Below are 18,146 nucleotides of genomic sequence, written 5' to 3'. Positions count from 1 at the left end.
TGTACAGCATGGAAACCGGCTCTTTGGCCCAGGTTCTTGGGCATTTAGTGAAATTCTGTCTGCCAGCACCAACGGCCCATTCTCAACTCTGTAAAAGTTGGCACAATCACCTTGTCACCCCAGGTTCTCCATTTTCACCTAAACTGCCAAGGCATATAGACTTGTAGGTTAATTGGACATGAGGTTAATTGCAGGTAAATGATATTAGCTTAGATTGGGATCTTGTTACAATGGACGATTTCGGCCAAAGGACCTGCTTCTCTACTGTATGACTCTATGAAAAGGAAAGGAAAGGTACATCGCATCCGGAATTTCTCCAGTCAGCGGACAATTTCCCTCCACGCCTCTCTGACGTAGTGGGGATTCGCGTACGAGGCAAGTTACAGCAGTGGTTTGCCATTGCCTTCCGCCTGGTGAGTTTCCAAAGAGATCACCAGCTGGTAACCCAGCACGGATGGAAAGCGTGCAGGGGAGCCGGCTGGCTGGATTCAAACCCGGGACCTTTCATCCCGAAGTCCGATGATTCTACCATAAATTACCCCAAGTACAAATGAGATAGGATTGTAGAGATTGGAATGAAAATTAGTAAGGGAATGGCTTTGCTCTGTGAGCTGGCACAGATTTGATGGACTGAATAATGTCTTTCTACACCATAAGGAGTCAGAAGATCACAGGGCAAAACATTCAAAATGCAGGAGAAACTTAGCAGGTCAGGCAGCATCTATGGAGAGGAATAAAAAGTCAACACTTTGTGCTGAAATCCTTCATCGGGATTCATAAGGTCATAAAGTTAAGCTGACCAAGTTGCCTGAGCTAGTCCCATTTGTCTGTGTTTGGCTCATATCCACCTAATCCCTTTTCTCCATGTAACAAATATCTTTAAAATATTGTAATTGTACCTGCCTCTACCACTTCCCCTGGCAGATTGTTCCATATACCCACTCACACTACCCTCTGTGTGATAAAGTTGTCCTTCAGATCTCTTTTAAATCTTTCCTCTCCCACTCGAGACTTCTGCACTAGTTTTAGAATCCCTGACCCTGGGAAAAGACTGTTATCACCTCACACTCCAGTACCTAATAAAGTGGCTACTGAGTGCATGTTTGTTGTTTTCTGCTGCTGTAGCCCATCCACTTCAGGGTTCAACATGTTGTGCCTGCAGAGATGCTGTTTAGCGTAACACCTTTGTAACATGTGTTATTTGAGTTATTGTCGCTTTCCTGTCAGCTGGTACTAGTCTGGCCATTCTCCTCCGATCTTTCTCATTAACAAGGTGTTTTCACCCATAGAACTGCCGCTCAGCGGATTTGTATTGTTTTTGTACCATTTTCTGTGAATTCTAGAGATTGTTGTGCATGAAAATCCCAGGAGATCAGCAGTTTCTGAGGTTCTCAAATCACTCCGTCTAGAACAAGCAATTATTCCATGGCCAGAGTCACTTAGATTATATTTCTTCCATGTTCTGATGGTTGGTCTGAAGAACAAGTGAACCTCTTGACCATGTCTGCCTGCTTTTATTGCTGCCACCTGTTTGACTGATTAGATATTTGCATTATTGAGTAGGTGTACCGGTGTACCTAATAAAAAGGCCACTGAGTTTATCCATGCCCCTCATGATTTTATAAATCTCTTTTAAGTCACCCCTCAACCTCCTATATTCCAGGGGAAAAGTCCCAGCCTTTCCAGTCTCTCCTTATTACTCAATCCCTTCAAGTCCAGCAATGTTCTTGTAAATCCTTTGTGCACCCTCTCCATTTTAATGACATAAGGACTTGGGAAACTGCAACTCAAACACTAATGGTAATAGATAGACAGATAGATAGATATACATTATTTCTGTAATACTCAACAGAACAACCAATAAGATTCATCCACACTGACAAATAGCTAATGAGGGGCTGGGTCGAGGCTCCCTAATTTGATTCCTGATCTAATTTGATGTGTTATGCACTTGTTGCATCATCTGATGTAGAAAAGACCAGAATAAACTGATTTTATTGCCCCAGGCTATCAGCCACTGACCAGCTGGGAAATTTCGAAATGAAAGAATTTAGAAATTTAGAAATGGGTGCCACGGTAGCTTAGCAGTTAGCGCCACACTATCACAGCTCGGGGCATCGGGTTTTGGAGTTCAAGTCCAGTGACGTCTGTGGGGAGTTTGGAGATTCTCTCCATAAACATGGGTTTCCTCCAGGTCTTCTACTATCCAAAGATGTACCAGTTAGTAGTTAATTGGTCATTGTAAATAGTCCTGTGATCAGGCTAGGGTCAGATAGATGGGTTATTGTACAGTGTGGCTTGCTGGGCTGGAAGGGATGTGTTATGCTCCCTCTCTAAATAAATAAATTAGTCTAAGTGATATTTTGGCTCAGCTACCACTAATTAGTTCGAATACTAACAATATTTGATCAAAGAAGTTATTAGACAATAGGTGCTTTTCATAAAACTGCATCTTCAGAAATGAAGATGATGCTGAAGAAAGGCAAATGAAACTTAAGCATATTTTTATCAAAATAAATCAAAGCGATCACGTTTTCATTAAGTTTCTAGAATTTATTTGCAAATAGGTAAGTGCCTCAAAGCAAATGTCAGAACGTACAGTAGTCAGGATTGTTTTTGGAGTGAACAAGCTGGATAGGAGATTTGATAGAGGTTCACACACAAAATGTTGGAGGGACACAGCAGGTCAGGTCAAGCAGCATCTATGGAAGTGAACACAGAGTCGACGTTCTGGACCGTGACCCTTCGTCAGGACTCAGGGTCTCGACCCGAAACATCAACTCCTTGTTCCTTTCCATGGATGCAGTCTGACCTGCTAGGTTTCTACAGCATTTTGTTTGTGTTGCTCTGGATTTCCAACCTGAAGAATCACTTTTGTTTTGGATATAGGGGTACAAGATCACGGGTTTAGGTCAGGGGGATTGCTCGGGGTAGTGGGTGATTGATGATCTGAGGCACAAATTCAATATGTTGGGCAGGTAGGTAGAAAGCACAGGTAGGATGTGAAGAAAATGATCTCGGACTGATTAATCAAAACTTTCAAAAGGGAAGCATGGTGTTAATGTAAGTAGGAGTTTGATGGCCAATGCAGACACTCTACTGCACTTTCCGACTCTGTGACTGGAAAATAGGTAAGCATCTGGGAGAAATTAATTTCAGGGGCTATGGGAAAAGAGTAGGGATATGTGGCATAATAGATGGTCACACAAAGAGTCCCATATGCACTCAGTGGGTCAAAGGAAACCTTCCATACTTTAATCACTTTTGCTTCTTCAAGTCTACTAAAAATGTAGAAAAAATACAATCTGCAACAATAGATGTGAATTATAGAAATATTGGAACAAGAAGAGGCCATTCATAGCCCTTGGTGTCATTCAGTGGGGTGTTGGCCGGTCTGTCACCTTCCTATATCCATCTTATTCAATCAATTGATGATCAAAACGTACCAAACTCAGGCTGACTCCTCAACAGCAACTGTTCCAAACTTCTAACACTTATCAAGTGTAGAAATGCTTCCAAAATTCAGTCATAAAAGATACGCATCTATTATTTTTTTTACTTCAGGCTTACGAATCCAGTGCCAAATATATAAAATGTTTCTTTACTCTATCAGTTCAGCTAAATATCTTGGAAAATTTTAATCAGATCATCACTTAATTCCAGAGAATAAATTAGTTGTTTGTGTAACCTCTCATGGAGTCATAGAAGACTGCAGCACAGAAACAAGCCCTTTGGCCCATCTAGTCCATGCCGAGTCACATTGATCCACACCTAGACCATAACCCTCCATACCCCTCCCATCCATGTGCCTATCGAAATTTCTCTTAAATGCTGAAATCAAACCCACATCCACTACTTCTGCTGGCTGCTCATTCCACCCTCTCACCACCCTCTGTGAAGCAATTTCCTCTCACATGCCCTTTAAATGTTTCACTTTCAACCCTTAACTCATGACGTCTAGTTCTAGTCTAGCCTCCCTGAACTTCAGTGGAAAAAGCTTGCTTGAATTTACCCTATCTATACCCCTCATAATTTTGTATACTTCTATCAAACCTCTTCTCATTTTTTGATGCTTTAGTGAATAAATTCCAAACCTTTCCCTATACCTCAGGTCCTCAAGACCCGGCAACATCCTTGTAAATTTTCTCTGCACTCTTCCAATCTTATTGACATCTTTCCTGTAGGTGGGTGACCAAAACTGCACACAATACTCCAACTTAGGCCTCAACAACGCCTTATACAACTTCAGCATAACATCCCAAATCCTGTAGATAGATTGATAGATAGATAGTTACTTTATTGATCCCAAAGGAAATTACAGTGTCACAGTAGCATTACAAGTGCACAGATATACTGTAAATGTTAGAAGAGAAGTAGAAAGAATAAAAAAAAGTCACCACAGACAGTCTAACAGGAGGCAGTCATCACTTCCCTGGCTATACATTGACTCATTATAGAGCCTAATGGCCAAGGGCAAGAGTGACATCATGTAGCGCTCTTTGGAGTGGCACAATAGTCTTAATCTGTTACTAAAAGTGCTCCTCTGTTCAGCCAAGGTAGTATGCAGAGGGTGGGAAACATTGTCCAGAATTGCCAGGATTTTCTGTAAGGGTCCTTTGTTCTACCACGGCATCCAGTGTGTCCAGTTTGACTTCTATAACGAAGCCAGACTTTCTAATCAGTTTATTGAGCCTGTTGGCATCACCCATGTTGATGCCATTGCCTCAGCACACTACTGCTTATAAGATTACACTGGCAACAACAGACTGTCAGAACATGTGAAATAAATGCCTGTATACTCCAAAAGACCTCAGTCTCCTCAGGAAGTAGAGATGACTCTGGACCTTCTTGTACACAGCCTCTGTATTGGTGCTCTACTCAAGTCTGTCATCCAGGTGCACCCCCAGGTACTTGTAGGTCCTCACCACATCCACTTCCTCACCATCAACAGTAACAGGGAGTAATACAGGCTTAGTCTTCCTAAGGTCCATCCCCATCTCCTTTGCCTTACTGATGATGAGTTGCAGATAATTCAACTTGCACCATTTGGCAAAGTCATTCACCAGGGCCTGTATTCATCTTCCATTCTCCCTTTATACACCCAATTATTGCTGAATCATCAGAGAGTTTCTGCAGATGACATGACTCAGTGTTGTACCTAAAGTCTGAGATATACAGGGTAAACAGGAATTGTTCTCATACTTTGATTTATGAAGGCCAATGTGCCAAAAGCTTTCTTTACAAACCTACGAGGGGTGACTGATAAGTTTGTGGCCTAAGGTAAAAGGAATCAATTTTAGAAAACCTAGCACATTTATTTTTCAACATAGCCCCTCCTACATGTACACACTTAGTCCAGTGGTCATGAAGCATACGGATCCCTTCTTTGTAGAAGTGGTCCACCCCAGGGGTGATTGATAAGTTCGTGGCCTAAGGTAGAAGGAGATAAGTTATTAACTTCAAACTTTCTGCATTATCACTCAAAGAATTGAACTGCACGTGCATGTAACGAGAGTGTCTTGGACCTCCAGGTGGTCCACAGCAGGGGTGATTGATAAGTTCATGGCCTAAGGTAGAAAGAGATGAGTTATACCACTCTCGTTATATGCATGTGCAGTTCAACTATTTGAGTGATAATGCAGAAAGTTTGAAGTTAATAACTCATCTCCTTCTACCACAGGCCACAAACTTAGCAATCACCCCTGCTGTGGACCACTTCTGGAGGTTCAAGACACTGACTTCTACAAAGAAGGGATCCGTATGCTCCACGACTGCTGGACTAAGAGTGTAAATGTAGGAAAAATAAATGTGCTAGGTTTTCTAAAATTGACTCCTTCTACCTTAGGCCAGGTACTTATCAATCACCCCTCGTCTCTAACTATGATGACACGTTCAAGAAAGAATGGATCTGTATTCCCAGATATCCCAGGTATTTATCAATCATCCCTCGTCTCTAACTGTGATGGCACATTCAAGACAGAATGGATCTGTATTCCCAGATATCTCTGTCCTACCACACTCCTCAGTGACCCTGTATAAGTCCTACCCTGGTTTGTTCTTCCAAACTGCAACACCTCACACTCGTCTGCATTAAATTCCATCTGCTAGTTTTCCAGCTTGTCCAGATTCCACTGCAAGCTTTGATAGTCTTCTTCCCTGTCCACTACATTCCCAAACCTGGTGTCACCTACAAATTTGCTGATCCAGTTTACCACATTAGATGGCAAACAAAGGAGCCAGCACCAACCCCTGCTGTACACCACTAGTCACAGGTCTCCAGTCAGAGAAGCAACCACTATCACTCTTTAGTTTCTCCCGCGAAGCCAATGTCTGATTCAATTTACCACCTCATCTTGAATGCCAAGTGATTGAAACTTCTTGGTCAACTTCCCACGCAGGACCTTATCAAAGACCTTGCTGTAGTCCATGTAGACAACATCCACTGCCTAGCCTTCATGAAATTTCTAGGTAGCTTCCTCGAACAGCTCCATAAGATTGGTTAGACGTAACCTACCACACACAAAGCCATGTTCACTATCCCTAATCAATCCCTGTCTATCTAAATTTGTATATATCTGGTCCATTGGAATACCCACTACTGATGTCAGATTACTGGCCTATAATCTCCTGTCTTATTCTTAGAACCTTTATTAAACAATGGAATAACATTAGCTTTACTCCAATCCTCTAGCACTTCACCTGTGGCCAGGGACACTTTAAATATCTCTGCTAGAGCCCCAGCCTCCCTTAGAGTCCCAGGGAACACCCTGTCAGGGCATGGGTATTTATCCACCATAACATGCCTCAAGACAGCAAACACTTCCTCCTCTCTGATCTGTACACAGTCCATGACTTCACTACTGCTTTGCCCCACAACTATAGACTTTGTGTCCATCTCCCAAGTAAGTAGAGATATAAAAATTCCATTGAAGATCTCCCCCATATAGTCTGAAATTGGATCTTAGCGGCAAGATGAGTGACTGTCTTTGCCATCAAGACAGCATTTGATATTTGGCATCAGGATACCCAGCAATACTGAAGTCAACGGGCATCAAAGAGAAAACACTCCAGTAGCTGAAGTCATACATTGCAGAAAGGAAGGTGGTGTGGTCAGTGGAAATCAATTATCCTAACTCCAGGGCACCACCGATGGACTTCCTCACGGTGGTGTCCTAGATCCATCTATCTTGATCTGTTTCATCAATTATCTTCCTTCTCCTGCAATGTCAGATGTAGAAATGTTTGCTGATGACTGCTCAACTCTATTCTCAACTCCTCAGCAAATAATGCAGCCCATGTCTACATGTAGCAAATTCTAAACAACCCTCAAGTAAGGGCTGACAACTGGCAAGTAACATCTAGGCCACAAAAGTGCCAGGCACTGACCATCTCCAACAATAGAGAGTCTATATATCATTTAATATATTACCATCAGCAAGTCCTCCACCATCAATTTCCTGTGGGTCATTGTTGACCAGAAACTCACTTGGATAGTCCATGTAAATACTACGGTTACAAGACAGGATGGAGGCTATATATCTTGCAGGGAGTGATATCTCCTGACACCTCAGTTCTTTTCTATAATCTATAAACCACAAGTTAGGTGCATGTTGGAATACTTCCCACTATCTTGCACAATTATAGATCTAACAATGCTTGTGAAACCCATCACTTGTAATGATCAATAAGCAAAGTGTTTGGAATCAAATGTCCTTGCTTGCTCTCCCAGGGCTGGGTGTGTCTGCACCCGCGCCATCCCCCGCCCCGGCAATCCTTCTCTGCTACCTGTCCTACACCTCTCCTGTGGTACTCCAACCCTCGCCATTCCCAACATCCATTGCGCTTGCCAGATTTACAAAACTTGCTCTCTGTTCAACGATGACAAATACAGTACTGTGCAAAGTTTTAGGCACCCTAGCTACAGGTATATATGTGTGTGCGGTTACGACTTTTGCACAGTACTGTAAATGTTGATAGTGTACCATTCCCCGGGTGAAAAAAAAGTTTCAAATTAATTGGAGGACTTTGGTGAAACGGTTTTTGGAAGTTGTGGATTCTTTTATCGAATTCAGCTTGTGTTGTTGAAATTGGAGCTCAACTCTGAATGCCAAATTTGCTTTTCTTTGAAATGCAATGTATGTTGCATGTATAACATCTTTGGGCAATACGTTTTGCTTCAGTCTGATACAAGTAATTGAGCATTAAGCATAATGGCCTCTCCTGTTGCTATAAAGTGGCTTTCAGTGTGAAGTAGCCATGATGTAAATAGCAAATCCTATCTTCAATCTTATATCAGCATTCATTCTGTAATATACCTCAATCAAAATAGAAGAAGAAAACTCAACATTTGACAGATATTTATACAAAAAAAAGAATAAAATCAACCCTACCCTTACACTATTCTAATGTGGATAAATGTGAAGTTATCCACTTTGGTGGCAAAAATAGGAAAGCAGATTATTATCTGAATGGTGGCTGATTAGGAAAAGGGGAGGTGCAACAAGACCTGGGTGTCATTATACACCAGTCATTGAAAGTGGGCATGCAGGTACAGCAGGTGGTGAAAAAGGCGAATGGTATGCTGGCATTTATAGCGAGAGGATTCGAGTACAGGAGCAGGGAGGTACTACTGCAGTTGTACAAGGCCTTGGTGAGAGCACACCTGGAGTATTGTGTGCAGTTTTGGTCCCCTAATCTGAGGAAAGACATCCTTGCCATAGAGGGAGTACAAAGAAGGTTCACCAGATTGATTCCTGGGATGGCAGGACTTTCATATGAAGAAAGACTGGATGTACTGGGCTTGTACTCGTTGGAATTTAGAAGATTGAGGGGGGATCTGATTGAAACGTATAAAATCCTAAAGGGATTGGACAGGCTAGATGCAGGAAGATTGTTCCCGATGTTGGGGAAGTCCAGAACGAGGGGCCACAGTTTGAGGATAGAGGGGAAGCCTTTTAGGACTGAGATTAGGAAAAACTTCTTCACACAGAGAGTGGTGAATCTATGGAATTCTCTGCCACAGGAAACTGTTGAGGCCAGTTCATTGGCTATATTTAAGAGGGAGTTAGATATGGCCCTTGTGGCTACGGGGGTCAGGGGGTATGGAGGGAAGGCTGGGGCGGGGTTCTGAGTTGGATAATCAGCCATGATCATAATAAATGGTGGTGCCGGCTCGAAGGGCCGAATGGCCTACTCCTGCACCTATTTTCTATGTTTCTATGTTTCTATGAATCCAAATGACAGCCTGGGAATGCCAGATAAGGATGAGAATGCATTTGCTATGATTCCTCAAGAAGTCTGCAAATCTCAGGCATAAAGAGAGGATGGAGACATAAAGTACTGAAGATGCTGGAGTCTGGAGCAACAAGCAATCTGCTGCAGGAACTGAGCAGGTGGAGCATTGCCTACGGGGAGAAAGGAATTATTGATGTTTTGAAAGCCTGGATCAGTCCCTATGATCCCACAAATGATGTTCATCCAGCAGAAGTGAAATCACAGAAGGGGAACATTGAGAAAGGGTCTCACTGAACTCCCGTCAAAGATGGGTGTTCATCCAGCGTATTGTTTGTTACTTAAATATGGATCATCTGGGTGGGTGTACCTGAGAACTGTGCCTCAGGAGAGAAATGGAAGACTTCCTTGGGATGTGGTGTTATGCTGAAGTTTAGAAATTTCATGCAACATGAGAATGAGGGAATCCAGTGCTTGGATCAGGAAGGGCAACTGTGTGCACACTACTCATCCTCGCAGAGTGAAGGTTAATGCATTTGGAATCCATGAGGAGTGCCAAGACCATTATGTGCACCAGCATGCTGAAGCCCTGCCTGCCACAGGTCTGTACCTGTTCAGATATAGGGGAGGAAAGTTATTACTGATGAACAGGAGATGAAACCCACCAACCCCCAGAAGTGATGAGAGTGATTCTAATCTGCAGCTTTGAGATTGCATCATGCGGGGTGTTTCAGAAAGGAGTAATATGGTGGAACAGTAATGCTACAGGGAATCCCAGCTCTTATGGACATGCTGCTTTCCAACTCCAGTGAAATTAATCTTCACCGATAGTATCCTGGTTGCTACATAATCCTTACTTTTCAACCCATGCAGCTTTGAAAGTTAGGAACTTAGATGGTAACCCCCCCTCACAACATTATATCATTTACACAGGTTTTGAAAGCATTGCCTTTAATCTCATTTGTTTTGTTACCTGACTGTCTCTTTGTGTCTTGCTATTTTTGTACACAGAGTAAAACAAATATCATTTCATTTTCTCAGCAAAGCATTTGGCAACTGTGAATATCCCAGATACTTTTTAATCATTCACTGTTGCTGTTTATTCCCTATTTCTCTCATAAATGGTTCCTTTCCTTTGCCTGTTGCTCTCCTAGTCTGACCCATCTGAATTACTCTTCTGTTGTGGCTTTACCTTTCACTCTCTCTCCTCTGTCTTCGAGGAGAAGAACAAAATCAAGGTCCAAATATCTTATATAATTGACAAAAGCCCTTTGCAAATGCTATTCCCTAGAACAATACGTAAAAACATTTACAATATTTTTTCTTTATCATGTGCGTGCTATAAACTTGGCACATCGGAATTCTAATAATTCAAGAGTAAAGTGCAATGCAAGAAAATATAAACTGTCAAATATTTTGGGTTAAGCAAAATAAATAACACAGTAAAGTGAGATCTAATTAAGGAACAGAGTTGATGTGTGCTGCGAAATATCAGGATTGTTTTGTAGATACAATAAAATCAACTTTAACCCTTCAATCACTAGTCATGACTGCATACTGTATAATAGCGAAGTTACACAGTACATCATTACTAGAATGTGGACATACAAGAAGGACATTGAAACATGCAGATTTTTTTCACTAGTGATGATTAGGAGATACTTAATATTAGGCAGCTTAGAGATAGATTCCTGCTAGTGATTGAGAGGTGGAGATAACTGTAAGATTAAATGTTAGCGATCTAACACAGAGAACAAAATAAATATATGTTTTTTGGCTGTAGAATCACTTACAGTAATTAAAACAGATGTTATGCCTCATAATATGATAAAGCAGAACAATGAACATGGAACAGAAACACAGGATTAGGAGTACTGTACTGTGGACAGTAAACAAGCTCAGTTGTACGACGAGACTGTGTTGTAATTTTTATGCAATCATATGCAGATGACACTGTGTTAATTGCAAGTACTGAGGAAGAACTACAAAACTTAATTGATATAGTTGTTGAAGAAAGTGCAAAAATGGGTCTATCTATCAATTGCAAAAAGACAGTGTATGGTGATATCCAAAAAGAAGGAGAATCCTATCTGCAGGCTGAGAATAAACGGGGAAGACATAAAACAAGTACAGAATTTTGCTACTTAGGAAGCTGGGTGACATCAGATGGCAGGTGCAACATGGACATCAAAAGAAGAATAGGGATGGCAAAAGATACCTTTATGAGAATGAAGAGTAAACTGACTAATACTAAACTAGGCATGACAACCCGCCTCAGAGCACTGAAATGTTACATTTATCCAGTTATGTTATATGGCTCAGAATGTTGGACAATATCTAGTAATACGAGGAAACGAATTGAAGCAGCAGCGATGTGGTTTTTGAGGAGGATGCAAAGAATATCATGGACAAAATGAATATCTAACGAGGATGTCATGAACAGAGCAAGCACAAAAAGAGAAATAACGTATGAGATCATGAAAAGGCAATGTGACTTCATTGGACATGTGATTAGGAAAGAGGAGTTAGAATGCACGGTAATTATGGGAAAGATTGAAGGGAAGAAAACAAGAGGAAGGCAAAGACAAATGATGATGGAGACAGCAGCCAGAGAACTGGAAATGAACACCAATGATTTGATCTACTTGACCCGAAACAGGAGTGTGTGGGCCATGGCAGTCAAAGCTCAAATTGGGCATGGCAGCTGATGATGATGATCCTGAAAAACAATGTGCTAAAATAAGATTACTTCCTTGTGTATATATCAGTAAATAAGATATTTTCCTTTCATATTTTAAAAGTGGCCCTACCATCACATTGTAGTACTTCAAACTACATTTCAAGAGAATCAGAATCAAATTTATTACCATTGATTTAGGTGATGTGATATTTATTGTTTTGCAGCAGCAGTACGGTGCAATGACTTAAAATTAATGCAAAGCAGAAGGAATAACGAGTTTAGGATTAGAGTACAATGGCGGTGAAGCCTTCCTACAACTGAGCAGATCTTTGGGGAAATCAGACCTGGAATACTGAGTACTGTTTTTTATTTTCTCGTTTAAGGAAGAATATATTTGCCTCAGAGAAAGGACATGTTTTATAGGATTAATTATTGGGATGGAGAGATGACTGATGAAGAAAGATAGAGCGAAATTGAGAAAACGGAGAGGTAATCATTCTCAAAATATTTGAGGAAGTTTTACAGGTTGCTTTCTGTGTTGGGGGGATATTAAACAAAGAGACATAATTTCAGAACACATAGACACACAATTAAGACTGAGATGACAGACAGAGGATAATGAATGCTTGGAGTTTCCACTCAGGAATTGATTATTTTTATGGCTGATATAAACAGACTTTGGACCACAGAGGAATCAAGATCTGTGCCAGAAAATTTGAACTGAGGTTGTAGATCGGATCGGATGATGTTAAAACTTATTTAAATTGTGGTATGACCTGTTTATTTTATTTTTATGCTTGATCCAATTTCTTCGGCATTCAATGTAAAATTTGACTCACTTTGTAATCATGTCACTTCAATGTAAACAGGCCAGTCTGCTACTTGTTCATAAAGTCATGGTAATGTGATCTTCCCCCATGGCTTGCCATACCTCTCTTCCCTGTAAACTTCCTCTTAAAAGCCAGTGGTACCTTTTAAGAACTCTTAAGTGATGCTCCCTTTGATTTGCTACATTCTTTCTAACCAAGCCAACTTTAAATGCATGTTATTGTTAATTGATATGGATTATAGTGTAATAACCACCTGGATTAACTTTTTGCTTCTCATACCTTCTATCCTCCCCTAAGTACCTTGTTTGGATCTCTCTCACCATTTTTCAATAACATGTTGCTGTTAGTAACATTACCAGAAAACAAAGCACCACTTTCAATATTTACACTGATAGGCACCCAAATCTGAGTCTGCACCATACGCCATGACCCAGACTGTTATTCCATGAGTGGAGATTTCCTCCATCTTTATACTAAAGCCTTTCTTCCCATCGCCCCATTCTTTAGCCACCAACACCATCTCTATTATCGGTAGCTGTCTGAAAGTCAGCCACACTGTTTATAGTATTGGCACCATCCTTGATCTCATAATGAGTTCTGGGGCACATGCACATGTCAAGATAATCAACACCATCCATTTTTACTTCCATAACGTTACCCAACTCCACCCTGCCTGACATTGTCCAGTGGTGGTGTAGTAAATTCAAAAGGGCAGTGGTTTAAAGTGAGAGGGAAGAGTTTTAAAGAGGACCTGAGGGGTGTGCTCCATTTCACTGTAAGTGGTTGATATCTGGAATGTGTTCCCAGTGAAGGCAATGAAATTAGGTACAACTATTACCATTACAAGATATTCGAACAGACACTTACAGTATATAGGCAATGCATAGAAGGATAGGAACCTAATTCAGGCAAATGGGTTTAGAGTAGATGGGCAAATGAATTGAATGGCCATCATGGGCCAAAGAGCCCATTTCTATCCTGTATAACTCTCTGGTTTTGACCCTCATCCACACCTCTACAGTTGGCTATCCCAATGGTTTCTTTCATTCCATCCTTCCTTAACTTACAGTCATTAAAAAATTAGCTCTGGATACCCCTCCTCACACCAAACACATTCACCCATCTCCTTTCACCTTTGACCTGGCTCCCATTCAAGTAACTCCTAAGATTCTCACCTTGTCTTCATATCCCTCTACGATCTTACTAATCGATCCTTATGCTCTTCACTAGCCCAATATTATCCCAAGATAACTGCAAAGCAAACTCTGCAGATAGAGAAAATATGAAACAAAATCAAAAAAAAGTTGGAAATACTCAGGCAGAGTCTAATGGAGAGGAAACAGAATCTATGTTTCAGTTTGATAGTTTTTCACCAGAAGCGGGAAAAATAGAAATCTAACTAGTCTTAAGTTGCAGAGAAGGAGGACCTCTTCCACAGGTGCTGCAAAAGCTGCTGAGTATTACTGGTCCTAGTTAATTCTCCAAGACATCTACACACAATGCTTCCTTCCTTAACCCCAGATAACATTACTTCACCTGTGGCCCATTGCCAGCTGTGCCATCAGCGGCTAAGGTTTCAATCTCTGGACCATTTCCTATACCTTTCTGCCTCTTCCTCTTTCTTTCTGCCATTAAGACACTTTGTAAAAACTCATTTGTTTGGCCAGGCACTTTATTATTTCACCTATGGGGCTTGACAGGTTTTGTGTTGCTTGATTAAACTCCTCTGTTGCACTTTGGAAGAATTCCCTATGGAAAGGGGGCAGTCGCAATGTTGTAAATAATTGTTCTGCATTCAGATTAAATTCTTGACACAAGGTGTCAGCCTTGGCTCAGGGTGGCAGCCTTCTCTGAGTCAGGAGACTATTCACTGAACAGCTTCTCCTGATTTTTAAGGTTATAACACAGGATAACACACAAGTATGTTCGATAAATTTAAGAGAGATTAGACTGAGGAATTGCATGTTATGGGGAACTGGCACAGGAGTTGAGGCCAGAATTAATTAGCTATTGAACAGCAAGGCAAACCTGAGCAGCCTATTACTTCTTGTCTTTTCTCTTAATTCAGTTCTTGTCTTCTTGTACTCTAGAGATATTCTGTATTTTCTGCCTTTTGGCTGAGATGTTAAAACAGAGTTTTATGTCATGGAAGTACAAAGAGAAGATTACCTGACTTTATTCAAAGAAAAACAGATACCCCCCCCCGTGCCATAATCAAATTAAATCCCTCACCCACCATCTACATATACATTATTTTACTTTGTTTTATTGAGATACAGCGCAGAGTAGGCCTTTACGGTCCTTTGAGCCACGCCACCCAGCAATCCCCTGATTTAATCCGAGTTTAATCATGGAACAACTTACAATGGCCAGTTAACCTGCTGACCAGTATGCCCATGGACTATGAGAGCACCAGAGGGAATCGCACGCGGTCACTGGGAGAACGTTAAAAACTCCTTACAGGCATTGGCAGTAATTGTATCTGGGCCGTCTATACTGTAAAGAGTTGTGCGGACCGGCCACTGTGCTACCATGCTCCTATTTGGCTAATCTAATTTATAGGACCACTTTGTTTGAAAATCAGATGTTATATTCCCTGTAATGACCGTGTTTCAACTCACTGGGGCACCTATGTGCGGTTCAAACACAAGCTCTTTCTCTCCCATTCACTCAGTGGTTTAATCCTATAATATAAATGCATATTGAATACTATAGCTGCCACTACGCCATCCTCTCAGTGACTACCTGATAGCTGTGCTACCACAAGGTGCTATAAAATGCAGAATCTGAATAGGTGGCTCTGTCTGCTGAGTTTGCACTTTATTGAATGGACCCTGTCTGGTATATTTTGCAATGTGGTAGGTGAGCTAGATTAGCTGAATTTCTGTAGCACGTTTCATGGCCTGGAGTTGTCCAAAATCATGCTGCAGCTGACAAAGAAATTCTGAAGCAAATATTTGCAAATCAGGAAATGTGGCTCATTTTGCACAGCAGGATTCCAGGTGCAGAAGATCTTCTTTATTAATGCAGGCTGAGGGATATTTACCAGTTAAGGCATTGGGGCAAACTCCAATTTTCCAGAGGGATCTTTAGGTTTGACTGAGGAGCAGTAATGTTGCATTTCCTCTGTATGGCACCAAAGCTTCAGCACATACATCAAGAATTCGGAACCACACTTGGCCTCAGATGTTAGTGCTACCAACTTCTCACACTAAAATGATTTAAATAGTGATACGGATTCGCCAGGTAACCTTTTCATGATTCAAGATTCAAGTTTATTTATCACGTGTACATCCACACAGTGAAATGCGTCGTTTGCGTTGGCAACTAATAAACCCAGGGTGTGCTGGGAGCAGCCTGAAGTGTCGCCACTAATGCTTTCTTATTCTGGCTGAAGAAAATGCACACCCCATCATATACCCGGAGCTCTATTTCTAACCTCACGCTGCACTCTGCACTTCTGATACTAAATCTTCCAGTTCTTAAGAAAATTTCATTGTGGCTTACCAAATACATTAAACTAATAAAAGAGACATCATATTTCGGCGACTTTACAGAGAATTATTTCAGTTAGCTTGGCAAAGGGGATATTCAACCGAACGGGTCCACGTCAGTAATAGTAAGGCTGAAGTTCATTCCTCCTTCACGGTTCTAAAGAGCTCGACTTATATTGTTCTCAGCAGGGCGTTCGAAATTTGTCGGCGTTTTTATTGCTCTAACTTTATCAGTGGGCGGCAGTAAGAGAATTAAATACCGTTTGACTCCGTAAGTTTAAAGTGATTGACTCAGAAGTGGAGACCCGCCAAAGGTACTGGCGTGTGCCTGCCGGCTACTCCGCCTTGATGTTCTCCGTTTAAACTATTAGTTTGCGGTGCATTCAATCCTTAACTTCGCCCGCTTTCTGCCAAAACTTTCTCTACTTAAACCTTCCCCCCACCTCTTCGGACTTGCCATCGGATGAAAATCCATTTCTATCTCCGTGTCATCCCTTGCATCCATCAGAACTCTAGTCAGCCGACCCGTTCCAAGAACAGAGTAAATCGTTCAAAGTCCAGACAGTCGTCAGTCTGGTCTTTCTAAAGATTCCACCGACCCACCGTGGGTTACAGACGCACCAGTAGGTAGATTCACAAGAAAACTCGTTCTGGTGGGAAATGGGACCTTCGCACTCTTTTATCTTTATCTTTGTATCCCTCTCCCTCTCCCCTCCCTCTCCCACTTCCTCTCCCCCTCTCTCACCCTCCCCTCTCCCTCCTCACTCTCTCCCTCTCTCTCTTTCACTCATCAATGTCTCTCCGCTCTCTGCCTCTTTCTCTCGCTGTATCCCCTATTAACTCCGCCGGCCGTCGTCTTTCCCTAACCACTGCACAGAGCAAAGACTGGAGATAACAAGGATGGCTGCGTGAGGGTGAAGTGTCTCAGCCCAATCCCGACAGTTTATCAAACTCAATTTGTGGGCCATCGAGACCCTATCTCAGCTGAACACCCGCTCACCCTCTAAAAATTAATCCCTACCTTACCCACAGCTCGTCGCTGCCTGGCCAGCCCACGGTGCACAAGATGAGCTCACTCACCTGGCTCCCGGCGGCACTTTTCTTATTAACCTTCGCCTGCGGAATCGCGGTGGATCTGTTGACGGGCAGTTGGTCCGGAGACTGCCCACTGACGGGAGTCTTGATGGAATTGACCTTGGATCTGCCGCTGTCAGTCCTTTGGACCCCGAATATGAGCAGCGCGGTCCAGAGAAGGAACCAACCAGAAGGAGACATGGCCAAAAGTCTTGTAGAGAGCGAGAGAGGTGAAGTCTGTGTGAGAGCCAGCGACTCACATTAATAATTCTCCAAATGACAGCACTTTAACAGAGATCTAACTAAATAGAACACGGTTAGGCTCGACAACACGGCGTCTGGTTATCCCAATGGAATCGATTTATCGGTAATAATCTGCAATGATAAAGTCTTGGAATTAGGTCGCCTGTAATTGCTCTGTTTGAAGCCGCAGATTGCTGTCTGCGCCCCTCGAGCTCTCTACCCCTCTATTTATAGACCCTCCTCCGCCCTTCCATGCAGGAGATGACGGGCGGCGTAAGGGGGGTCGGATACGATACAGGCGGGTCTCCCTCCCCTTTCCACCACTGCCGCCACTACAAAACTCCCTCCCTCCTCATCCTTGAGCGATCATCTCCAAAGATTCAAACTAACGGCGTGATAATAAAGGGATTCCTGTGGGAGAGCCGAGAAGGGTGTAAAGGGGTGGGAGGGGCATGTTGTACGGGCAAGTGTGGGTCAGACCCTCCAATTCTGCTCCCCCCTCCCTCAACGATTCATTGCCCCATTTTCACACACTCCAGGAGAACAAGCGCTGCTGTGCGCGGGGATGAAACTGACCACTTGCGGATCGCACCG

General features: G+C 42.3%; 1 protein-coding gene across 1 annotated transcript in view; it reads right to left on the bottom strand.

The window, feature by feature from the left end:
* The window catches only part of dkk2 (dickkopf WNT signaling pathway inhibitor 2), a 37,073-nt gene extending 19,347 nt beyond the window's left edge, over window positions 1-17,726 (bottom strand). The window contains exon 1 of the mRNA XM_063045093.1: window positions 17,316-17,726. Coding sequence (XP_062901163.1) covers window positions 17,316-17,510 — 195 coding nt within the window. The 5' untranslated portion in view covers window positions 17,511-17,726. The remainder of the gene's footprint in view (window positions 1-17,315) is intronic.
* Window positions 17,727-18,146: the final 420 nt, after the last annotated feature.

This window comes from Mobula hypostoma, chromosome 4 (assembly GCF_963921235.1).
Source record: "Mobula hypostoma chromosome 4, sMobHyp1.1, whole genome shotgun sequence".
Taxonomy (NCBI): Eukaryota; Metazoa; Chordata; class Chondrichthyes; order Myliobatiformes; family Myliobatidae; genus Mobula; species Mobula hypostoma.
The sequence above is the reverse complement of the archived record's forward strand: the minus strand, read 5'-3'. Positions and strand labels throughout refer to the sequence as shown.